This window comes from Piliocolobus tephrosceles, chromosome 5 (assembly GCF_002776525.5).
Source record: "Piliocolobus tephrosceles isolate RC106 chromosome 5, ASM277652v3, whole genome shotgun sequence".
Taxonomy (NCBI): Eukaryota; Metazoa; Chordata; class Mammalia; order Primates; family Cercopithecidae; genus Piliocolobus; species Piliocolobus tephrosceles.
Window position 1 is genome coordinate 140870074 of NC_045438.1, and position 11383 is coordinate 140881456.

Below are 11383 nucleotides of genomic sequence, written 5' to 3' on the forward strand. Positions count from 1 at the left end.
CGGGATACCTATTTTGATTGGGCAAAACTGGCATCTGACGTCATCCACGGATAATCACCAATCAGCAGAGACCTTCCCCCTACCTCGTCCACATAAACTATTATATAAAAAGAGGAGACCAAGTTCTTGTTTTCGTCTTGCCAGTATTATTTCATTATGCCCGAGCCGGCCAAGTCTGCTCCCGCCCCGAAGAAGGGCTCCAAGAAGGCGGTGACCAAGGCCCAGAAGAAGGATGGCAAGAAGCGCAAGCGCAGCCGCAAGGAGAGCTACTCCGTGTACGTGTACAAGGTGTTGAAGCAGGTCCACCCCGACACCGGCATCTCTTCTAAGGCCATGGGAATCATGAACTCCTTCGTGAACGACATCTTCGAGCGCATCGCGAGCGAGGCTTCCCGCCTGGCGCATTACAACAAGCGCTCTACTATCACCTCTAGGGAGATCCAGACGGCCGTGCGCCTGCTGCTTCCGGGGGAGCTAGCCAAGCACGCCGTGTCGGAGGGCACCAAGGCCGTCACCAAGTACACTAGCTCCAAGTAAATTCTCAAGCTCTTTGTCAAACCCAAAGGCTCTTTTCAGAGCCACTCACTATTATCTAAAGAAGAGCTGGTTCGCTCTTCCTAACGCTGGGGGCGAGGGGTCATAAATCATTTTGTTGGTCTATCTGCTAAATTAATCAAGCTCTTTGAAAGCCTTTTCAAGTGAAATATACATGAGGTCCATGCATATAGCTGCCAACACCATAGAGGGTCCGACCTTGGCGCTTGGGGGCATAAACTAGGTCCTTAGCAGTGTCTTGCGTTTTGCTTGTTCCGTGTAAGTCGAGCGCACCCGGGATCACGTTAACCGGAAATGCCTTGAGCATCCACGGGTTTCTAAAAAGATGAGACCAGTGATGCGTTTGACACCGCCCGGCCAGGCGGTGGGTTTGGTGACGCCTGGATGTTGGCGCAGCAACCTGCGGTGGCGCCCCCTTTACCCAATCCCTTCCCACAGTTGAGCAACCAGACATGATTTTAAGGCCTGACAAAAGACCCAAGGTAAAAGCCAAAAACAGCACTAGGGAAACAAGGCTGGCCTTTTTAATCATTCACTAAATTGGAAACTACTGGGCTGGGTGCGGTAGGCTTATGCCTGTAGTCCAAGCACTTTGGGAGGTGGAGGCGGGCGGATCGCTTGAGCCCAGGAGTTCGCAACCAGCCTCGGCAACATAGCAAAACCCCGGCTCTGCAAAAAGTACAAAAATTAGCCAGAAGCCGCTGCGCGCCCCTGTTGTCCCAGCTACTTAGGAGGCTAATGTGGGAGGATGGCTTGAGCTTGGTAAGCGGAGGTTGCAGTGAGCTGAGATCCTCACCACTGCACTCTAGCCTGGGCGATAAGGCCAGGCCTTGTCTCAAAAAAATAAATAAATAAATAAAAAGTGATCAGTGAAAGTTAACACTTTGCCTTCTCCTAATTGTCAATACCTGCCAGCAAAAAATGCCAAAGTAGATTTTTAAAAGTTTTTCTTGCTGTCACCCAAACCCAACTGTTTTTCGTATTCTATTTACCATCAAATTTACTAACATTTTTTAAGCATCTGCTATTCACCATGGGCCAGTCATAGTATTCTGCTATAGGTATGGGAAATCCTGAATAAGTTTCCCAGACCTTAATTCTCAATCATTGCTGGTGGCCCCACAAATTGGTAGTGCTTTCATAAAGGAAAATTTGGTAATACCTGTCAAAATTTTTTAAATGCACCTATCTTTACATCAGAAATTTCACCCCTAGGAATTTACTATTTTTGAAAATATGCAAAATAACATGTACAGGGGTTTTCAGCAGTACTGTATGTAGTATAAGACTAGAAGCAATTTGACTGATTAGCAATAAATTACTGTACATCATTCTATCTAGTAAAAAATAAGAAGGCTCTTTTTTGTAATTATTTACTGCTTATTATGTGCCAGATAATGTCCTAAAAAGCTCTCTACATACATTAAATCATTTAGCTTTCATAACAACTTTGTGATAAATTACTATTTTTATACCTGTTTTACAGATCATAAAATGGGGGTTCAGAGAGCTTGACTAAATTGCCTAAAGTGTGAAATTGTACAATGGGAAAGTTGTCAATCAAAATGAAATCACTAATGTTAAGAAAATCCTGACACACAGAACCAAGAAAGGCTGTAAAGAGAAGGTTCTCATGCTTGTATGCCTAATAACAAAAACTATCACAAAAGACGGTAAGAGCCGCAACCATAAAGACAGGCCGTGAAAACCTTACACACAAAAAATACTTCTACAAGACCATTTGCCCAACAACTGCCTTCCCAACTTTAAACTGGCATCACCCTTGTTATTGTAACCCTCCTCGTTTTTTTCTTTAAAAACCTTTGTCTTCCTTTACCTCCCTGAATACACATATACTTTGTGGCATATGGATTCCCATTACAATGCTTTATTCCCAAATAAATATATTTTTCTTTAGAGAGCCTCTATGTTTGTTACTTAGGTTGGTAACAGGTAATAAGTAGTGAAAACGTGATTCAAAACCAGAGTCTGGTTTCAAAATCCCTATTTATAACTGTAGCAGGACCAGCCACAGACAAAACCTCTCAGACACTGAGTTGTAGAAGGAAGGGCTTTATTCAGCTGGGAGCATCGGGAAGCTACTGCCTTAAAATCTGAGCTCCCAGAGTGCACAATTTCTGTCCCTTTTAAGGGCTCACAACACTAAAGATTTCATATGAAAGGGTCGTGATTGATTGAGCAATCTAGGGGATACGTGACAAGGGTTTCATGCACTGATAGAGAGAAACGGAACAGGGCAAGGAGTTTCACAGTGTTCTTCTATACAATGTCTAGAATCTACTAATAACATCGGTTTGTAAGTTATGAGCTGATTTTTAACTATAAGGTTTAGGCCAGACGGACCCAGGCCCTGTTTTAGGCCTGGCGCCAGGCTGCCTGTCTTTGGTTTCATTTCCTTGTTTTTTTCTTAAATCAGGTACTGAGTGTGAAACAATATAAAACAATATAAGAAGGTCTTTCTCTTTTCTCATAACCAGTGCATACTATACGGCTTCTCCAGGTACTAATAATGGGATGATCTCCAAAATTTACTGTAAAATGCAAAGAAAAGCAAGATACAGGATAATGTGCAGTAGAATTTTGTGTGTGTTTGTGTGTGTGTATAAATGTAAAATATTTTTGGAAGGGTACTGGATAAATTGCTAACAGTGGTGGCCTGTGAGGAAAGAGAAAGTTGGATGTCCTAGAGACAGGGATGGATGGATGATCTTTTCATTGTAACCTTTTTATGGTCTTTGAATTTTGAATCCTATGTATGTATTGCCCACCCATAAAAATAAATAGTGTAAAGAATCACTTCATTTGATTATCAGTAAAACACACATTATAAGATGATAAATGCTACAGTAGAGATATGAATAAAAAGCCTAAGGAGTACAGAATAAATAATATTATGGGTGGGAGTGGGAATAGCATTCTAGGCAATAAGAAAATGGGTGTCACCTTCAAAAAAGCAGAAATATTGTGGTGTGGCTAAAGTCAGGGGTAGGCAGAAGGGAGTACCCATGGGGCTGGGCAAGTAGGCTGTGACTATACTACACCAGTGGCCTCCTGTATCATGGCAGGTTTCTCAAAATGAGGACTTCAAGATAAAACAACTAGATGTAACCTGATAAGGACTTACTAAGTGAGATTCTGAAATACTATACACACAATTCCAGATGCCAATTTAACACTATTTATATAAATGTTGTTTAAATGAGCAGACTCTAAAGTTATTTGTTAATCCAGCAATCACAGAGTTTTCTTTTTTGGTCAGACCATGTGGGACAAAAAGCAAAAGAAATTACTATTAGTACCTTTTAGCCTCTTTTTTTCTTTTTTTTTTTTTTTTTTCTGAGACGGAGTCTCCCTCTGTCACCGGGCTGGAGTGCAGTGGCCGGATCTCAGCTCACTGCAAGCTCCGCCTCCCGGGTTCCGGCCATTCTCCTGCCTCAGCCTCCCAAGTAGCTGGGACTACAGGCGCCCGCCACCTCGCCCAGCTAGTTTTTTTGTATTTTTTAGTAGAGACGGGGTTTCACTGTGTTAGCCAGGATGGGCTCGATCTCCTGACCTCGTGATCCGCCCGTCTCAGCCTCCCAAAGTGCTGGGATTACAGGCTTGAGCCACCGCGCCCGGCGACCTTTTAGACTCTTACAAGTATTTATCACCAGTTAAAAAGAGAAATGTCAAATAGAGCATCGTTTTTTGTGGTTGTTGTTGTTTTGTTTTGTTTTTTTTGAAACGGAGTCTCACTCTTGTTGCCCAGGCTGGAGTGCAATGGAGTGATCTGGGCTCACTGCAAGCTCTGCCTCCTGGGTTCAAGCAATTCTCCTGCCTCAGCCTCCTGAGTAGCTGGGATTACAGGCAGGTGCCACCATGGCCAGTTAATTTTTGTACTTTTAGTAGAGACAGGGTTTTGTCATGTTGGCCAGGCTGGTCTTGAACTCCTGACGTAAGGTGATCTGCCTGCCTCAGCCTCCCAAAGTGCTGGGATTACAGGTGTGAGCCACCATGCCCAGCCCAAATAGAGCATTGTTACCATCACAACATATAACTAAATAAGCCAATGAATCAAAATTGCACACTGAATGGATATGTATCTACGGGATATTCAACAGTGTCCGATGTTCGACAAACCCTTTTCAAGTTAAGTGATGCTCTGCAATTATATTAACTTAGAACAAACTATTTGCTGGCAGTTTTGGATACTGGTACCACTATGATCTGAATGGTTACCTCTAAATATTTACGTTGAAAACAAAAACAAAAAAAAAACAAATAGTTATGTTGAAGCATAATCCCCAATGTGGTGGTATGAAGAGGTGGGGCCTTTGGGAGGTGAATAGGTCATAAAGATGTCATCCTCATGAATGGGATTAGTACCCCTATAAAAGAGGGAGCTTGTTCACCCCCATACCATATGAAGTTGCAAGAAGACGCTATCTGTGAAGCAGAGAGTGAGCCTCATTAGACCTAGAATATGGTGTCTCCTTGATCTTAGACTTCCTAGCCTTTAGAACTGTAAGAAGTAAATTCCTGTTACTTGTTAGTCACCTAGTTTAATATATTTCGTTACAGTGGCCCAAACAAACTAAGATGCAAAACCCCATATTGAACAGGAAAGAGAAAATCTAACACATCAGATCACATCCTTTGACTATCTTTGTGAAGAGACCATGCCCTTACTTCCTTACTTTTTTTTTTTTTGGTGAATGATTTTGTTCATTAGGATTTTATAGGGCCAAGCGCGGTGGCTCATGCCCGTAATCCCAGCACTTTGGGAGGCCGAGGCGGGCAGATCACCTGAGGTTGTGAGTCTGAGACCAGCCTGACCACATGGGGAAACCTCCTCTCTACTTAAAACACAAAATTAGCTGGGCATGGTGGTGCATGCCTGCGATTCCAGCTAGTTGGGAGGCTGAGTCAGGAGAATCGCTTGAACCAGGGAGGGGGAGGTTGCGGTGAGCCGAGATGGCGCCATTACACTCCAGCCTGGGCAGCAAAAGCGAAATTCCGTCTCAAACAAAAAAACAAAAATTTATAGCCAGGCGCGGTGACTCATGCCCTTATTCCCAGCACTTTGGGAGGCCAAGGCGGGCGGATCACTTGAGGCTAGGAGTTCGAGACCAGCCTGCCCAATACAACATGGTAAAACCCCTTCTCTACTAAAAGTTTTTTCTTAATTAGGCAGGCATGGTGGCGGGCGCCTGTAATCCCAGCTACTCAGGAGGCTGAGGCAGGAGGACCGCTTGAACCCGGGAGGTGGAAGTTGCAGTGAGCCTAGATTGAGCTACTGTACTCTAGCCTGGGTGACCGTGCTAGATCTTGTCTCAAAAAAAAAAAAAAAAAAAAAAAAAAAAATGCGAGGCTATGTTCTGAAATTTTATTAGTAGGTATTAAATTATAAGAAATAGTAGGCCTGAATGGATATTTGACATGAGGAAATAGAAAAAGACTGGAAGAGGATTTTATTTCATAACAAGAGAATAAGAGAGCATACATATCCTTCAACAGGGTTTTATTGTCTACCCTCTAGGCAATCCTTCTCTCAAATAAACATTTTGGTTTATTGTCAGAAATAGGGGTTTTGTTCTTTTTGTTGTTGTTGTTATTTTCATGTTTAACGTAGGTACAGTCCTCAACTTCTTTCACAAAAGCTTTCTTCTAAATTGATTTTTTTTCATTACAACCTCATATTCCCCTGTAAGAACTTACTCTTCAGCCTGTCTCAGAACAAATTTACAAGATATGAGCTATAATTGAATAATCATAGCATTTAAGGCTAGAAAACCTTAAGCAATGTCAGTACATTTGTGCTGCTATAACAGAATACCTGAGACGGAGTAATTTATAAAGAAATTTATTTTTCTCGGCCAGGCGCGGTGACTCACGCCTGTAATCCCAGCACTTTGGGAGGCCAAGGCGGGTGGATCACGAAGTCAGGAGATCGAGACTATCCTGGCTAACACAGTGACACCCCGTCTCTATTAAAAAAAAAAAAAATTAGTCAGGCGTGGCGGCGGGAGTCTGTAGTCCCAGCTACTTCGGAGGCTGAGGCAGGAGAATGGCGTGAACCCGGGAGGCGGAGCTTACAGTGACCCGAGATCGGGCCACTGCACTCCAGCCTGGGCAACAGAGCGAGACTCCATCTCTGTGGGAAAAAGAAAGAGACATCAGACTGTTACTGTGTCTATGTAGAAAGAAGTAGACAGAAGAGACTCCATTTTGTTCTGTACTAACAAAAATTATTCTGCCTTAAGATGCTGTTAATCTGTAACCCTACCCCCAACCCTGTACTTGCAGAGATATGTGCTGTGGTGACTCAAGGTTTAATGGATTTGGGGCTGTGCGGAATGTGCTTTGTTAAAAAAAGTGCCTGAAGGCAGTATGCTTGTTAAAAATCATCACCATTCTCTAATCTCAAGTACCCAGGGACACAAACACTGTGGAAGGCCGCAGGGACCTCTGCCTAGGAAAGCTAGGTAATTGTCCAAGGTTTCTCCCCATGTGATAGTCTGAAATATGGCCTCATGGGAAGGGAAAGACCTGATCGTCCCTCCACCCTGACACCCATAAAGGGTCTGTGCTGAGGAGGATTACTAAAAGAGGAAGGAGGGCTTCTTTGCAGTTGAGATAGAGGAAGGCATCTGTCTCCTGCCCGTCCCTAGGCAATGGAATGTCTCAGTGTAAAACCCGATTGTATGTTCTATTTACTGAGATAGGAGAAAAACAGCCTTAGGGCTGGAAGTGGGACGTGCTAGCAGCAATGCTGCTCTTTATGCACTGAAAATGTTTATGGAGATGTTTGCATATATGGACATCAAAGCACAGCACTTTTCCTTAAACTTATTCATTACACAGAGATCTTTATCCATATGTCTTCTTGCTGACCTTCTCCCTACTATGACCCTACTGTCCTGCCACTTCCCCCTTTCCGAGATGGTAAAGATAATGATCAATACATACTGAGGGAAGTCAGAGACTGGTAGGGGCCTGGGTCCTCCATATGCTGAGCGCTGGTCCCCTGGACCCACTTTTTCTTTCTCTATACTTTATTTTTATTTTATTTTTTATTTTTATTATTTTTTTGAGAGGGAGTCTTGCTCTGTCACCCAGGCTGGAGTGCAGTGGCGTGATCTTGGTTCACTGCAAGCTCCACCTCCTGGGTTTACGCCATTCTCCTGCCTCAGCCTCCCGAGTAGCTGGGACTACAGGCGCCCGCCACCTCGCCCAGCTAGTTTTTTGTATTTTTAGTAGAGATGGGGTTTCACCGTGTTAGCCAAGATGGTCTCGATCTCCTGACCTCGTGATCCACCCGCCTCAGCCTCCCAAAGTGCTGGGATTACAGGCTTGAGCCACTGCGCCCGGCCTTCTTTCTCTATACTTTATCTCTGTGTCTCTTTTCTCAAGTCTCTTGTTTCACCTGATGAGAAATGCCCACAGGTGTGGAGGGGCAGGCCACCCGTCACATCTCAAAAAAAAAAAAATTATTTTTCTCACAGTTCTGGAGGCTTGGAGTACAAGATTCAGGTCCCAGAAGGTTTCATGGCTGGTGAAGTTCAGGTGTCTGCTTCCAAATTGGCACCTTGTGTCCTGTGTCTTTAGGGGAGGGTTGTAGGGGGTTAACGCTGTCTTCCCATGGCAGAAGGGCAAAAAGGTATGAACTCCCTTCCTCTGTCAAGCCCTTTTATAACAGCATTAATTCATTCCTGAAAGCAGAGCCCTCATGACTTAAACATTTTCTAAAAGACTCCACCTCCCAACCTTGTTGCACTGGGGCTTAAGTTTCCACCACATTAATTTTGGTTGACACATTCGTAACATACCAAAGAAGGTCCTGCAAACCTGACATTCTCCCTAGCCTGTCTTCCCCTGCAATGTTTCCATGAGCCTCGGTTGTTATAACCTGGATATACTGATGGAATGCTTCAAGCAGGGATTTTATTTATTTATTTATTCATTTATTTGAGATGGAGTCTCGCTCTGTCACCCAGACTGGAGTGCAGTGGTGCAATCCCGGCTCACTGCTACCTCCGCCTCCCAGGTTCAAGTGATTCTCATGCCTCAGTCTCCCAAATAGCTGGGAGTACAGGTGCACACCACCATGCCCAGCTAATTTTTGTATTTTTAGTAGAGATGGGGTTTCACCATGTTGGCCAGGCTGATCTCAAACTCCTGAGCTCAGGTGATCTGTCTGCCTCGGCCTCCCAAAGTGATGGGATTACAGGCGTGAGCCACTGCACTCGGCCTTTTCAAATAGAGATTTTATTGGGAAGTTTGCATCTGAGGGATATATTCACAACAACATTTATAAGAAAATAGTAAAACTAGAACTCATTGTGTTAATTATAGTGGAAGATGTGCCTAGACTTAGAACTGACCATAAATTGTTAATCAGAAATTGATTTAGTAAGTAACGAATCAAAGTAAATGAAACAGCCTGGTTACTAAGTAACAGTTTCATAATTTTGAATGGGATTAAAACTTGTCTCTCTTACTTTTGTCTTAAACAGCCACACTGGCAATCTAGCATGAGCTAATAGTCCTTCCTTGGTTGGTTTTGGGCTACAACTCATTAACAATCATCATGCTCAGTTTGCCTTTGTTCCAATTCCAAGCAGGCCAACCACTTTCCCATGTACATATTGTAACTGCCCAAGGGGTTGAACTTGCCCACTGCCTAGACAGAGCTGATTCATCAAGACAGGGGAATTGCAAGAGAGAGAGTAATTCACACATAGCTGGCTGTGCAGGAGACTGGAGTTTTATTATTCAAATCAGTCTTCTCTGGCATTTGGGAAGCAGAATTTTTAAGGATAACTTGGTGGAGGGTCGGGGGGAGGCGGGGAGAAGCCAGTGAGCCAGGAGTGCTGAATGGTCAGAGATTAAATCATAGGGAGTTGAAGCTCTCTTCTTGTGCTGAATCAGTTCCTGGGTTGGGGCCACAAGATCAGATAAGCCAGTTAATAGATCTGGGTGGTGCTATCTGACCCATCCAGTGCAGGGTCTGCAAAAAATCTCAAGCACTGATCTTAGGAGCAGTTAGGGAGGGTCAGAATCTGGTGGCCTCCAGTTGCATGACTCCTAAACCGTAATTTCTAATCTTGTGGCTAATGTTAGTCCTACAAAGGTAATCCAGTCCCAAGGCAAGAAGGAGGTCTGCCTTGGGAAAGGGCTGTTACCATCTTTGCTTAAACTGTAAACTACAAACCAAATTTCTCCCAAAGTTAGTTCAGCCTACACCCAGTAATGAACGAGGATGGCTTGGAGGTTAGAAGTAAGATGGAGTTGGTTAAATTCCATCCCTTTCACTGTCTCAGTCATAATTTTGCAAAGGCGGCTTCAATATCTGTCATTAAATTGCTGGAATTTTACTTTGTATTATTTTGCATTTGACTATTTCCTTTTTTTTTTTTGAGATCTGTTGCCCAGGCTGGAGTGCAGTGGCACGATCCATGCAACCTCTGCCTCCCAAGTTCAAGCAGTTCTCCTGCTTCAGCCTCCCGGGTAGCTGGGATTACAGGTGCGTGCCACTGCACCCAGCTAATTTTTTGAATTTTTAGTAGAGATGGAGTTTCACCATGTTGGCGGGGCTGGTCTTAAACTCCTGACCTCAGATAATCCGCCCGCCTGGGCCTCCCAAAGTGCTAGGATTACAGGCGTGAGCTACCACGCCTGGACCGATTATTTAATATCTGAGAAACATCAGAGGCTAAGAAAAGCTTTGAGAGAATGTCATCTATTTTATTTATGCTTATATTATGGCCAGGTTATATTTCTTTTTTTATTTTCTTCTGAGATGAGTCTTACTCTGTCGCCCTGGAGTGCAATGGTGTGATCTCGGCTCATTGCAACCTCCACCCCTCGGGTTCAAGAGATTCTCCTGCTTCAGCCTCCCAAGTATCCCAAGTAGCTGGAATTACAGGTCTAGTTTTTTAAAAATTTAAAACCTTTTAAATTTTAAAACTTACGCCTCCTTTTTTTTTTTTTTTTTTTGAGACGGAGTCTCGCTCTGTCGCCCAGGCTGGAGTGCAGTGGCCGAATCTCAGCTCACTGCAAGCTCCGCCTGCCGGGTTTAGGCCATTCTCCTGCCTCAGCCTCCCCAGTAGCTGGGACTACATGCGCCCACCACCTTGCCCGGCTAGATTTTTGTATTTTTTAGTAGAGACGGGGTTTCACCGTGTTAACCAGGATGGTCTTGATCACGCCTACTTTTTAAAAAATTTTTAGTAGACACGGGGTTCCGCCATGTTGGCCAGGCTTGTCTCGAACTCCTGACATCAGGTGATCCACCCGCCTCAGCCTCCCAAATTGGTGGGGTTACAGGCATGAGTCACCGCACCTGGCCAACCAGGTTATATTTCTATAGTCTTTCCAAATACTGGGAACGAACACCACTTGACGCCTACGACACTAAATTCCCACAGCCCCAAAAGATGTACTCAAATATTGGAGCAGTTGGCACAGTTCAGACTATCAAATGTGTTGACCTGGAATCTCATTTTCTGTATGGACAAGAAGACTACAGACTGAGAATTTTAAAATAAGATTTTGCCATTTAAGAGAATTGTGCTGCAGGAAGGAAAGGAGATGAGAAAACCTACAGGCTTAACCAAATAAATGGATCTAACCTCCCATTCAGTGGCCTCCAGATCTTCCTGTTTCTCTCCATGCAATGAACAAACATAGGAGCTAGAACCTGGTTCCTTGGTTAAAAAACAACAACAACAACAACAACAAAAAACAGCCAAAACTGAGGATTTAAGGTCATCTTGACCTTTGTGAGATCACCACAAAGAAACAAATGCCATTTTGGCCACTGTGT

At 43.9% G+C, this 11383-nt stretch overlaps 1 protein-coding gene across 1 annotated transcript; it reads left to right on the forward strand.

Moving 5' to 3' along the window:
- The first annotated feature begins 98 nt into the window (after positions 1–98).
- Positions 99–579, forward strand: LOC111525976 (histone H2B type 1-F/J/L). The gene has a single exon (XM_023191651.2). It carries the CDS (start codon positions 157–159, stop codon positions 535–537), a length of 381 nt encoding a protein of 126 aa, XP_023047419.1. The 5' UTR covers positions 99–156; the 3' UTR covers positions 538–579.
- Positions 580–11383: the final 10804 nt, after the last annotated feature.

Coding starts and splice junctions, on each gene's coding strand:
- LOC111525976 (XM_023191651.2), top strand. CDS start 157: ATGCCCGAGCCGGCCAAGTCTGCTCCCGCCCCGAAGAAGGGCTCCAAG.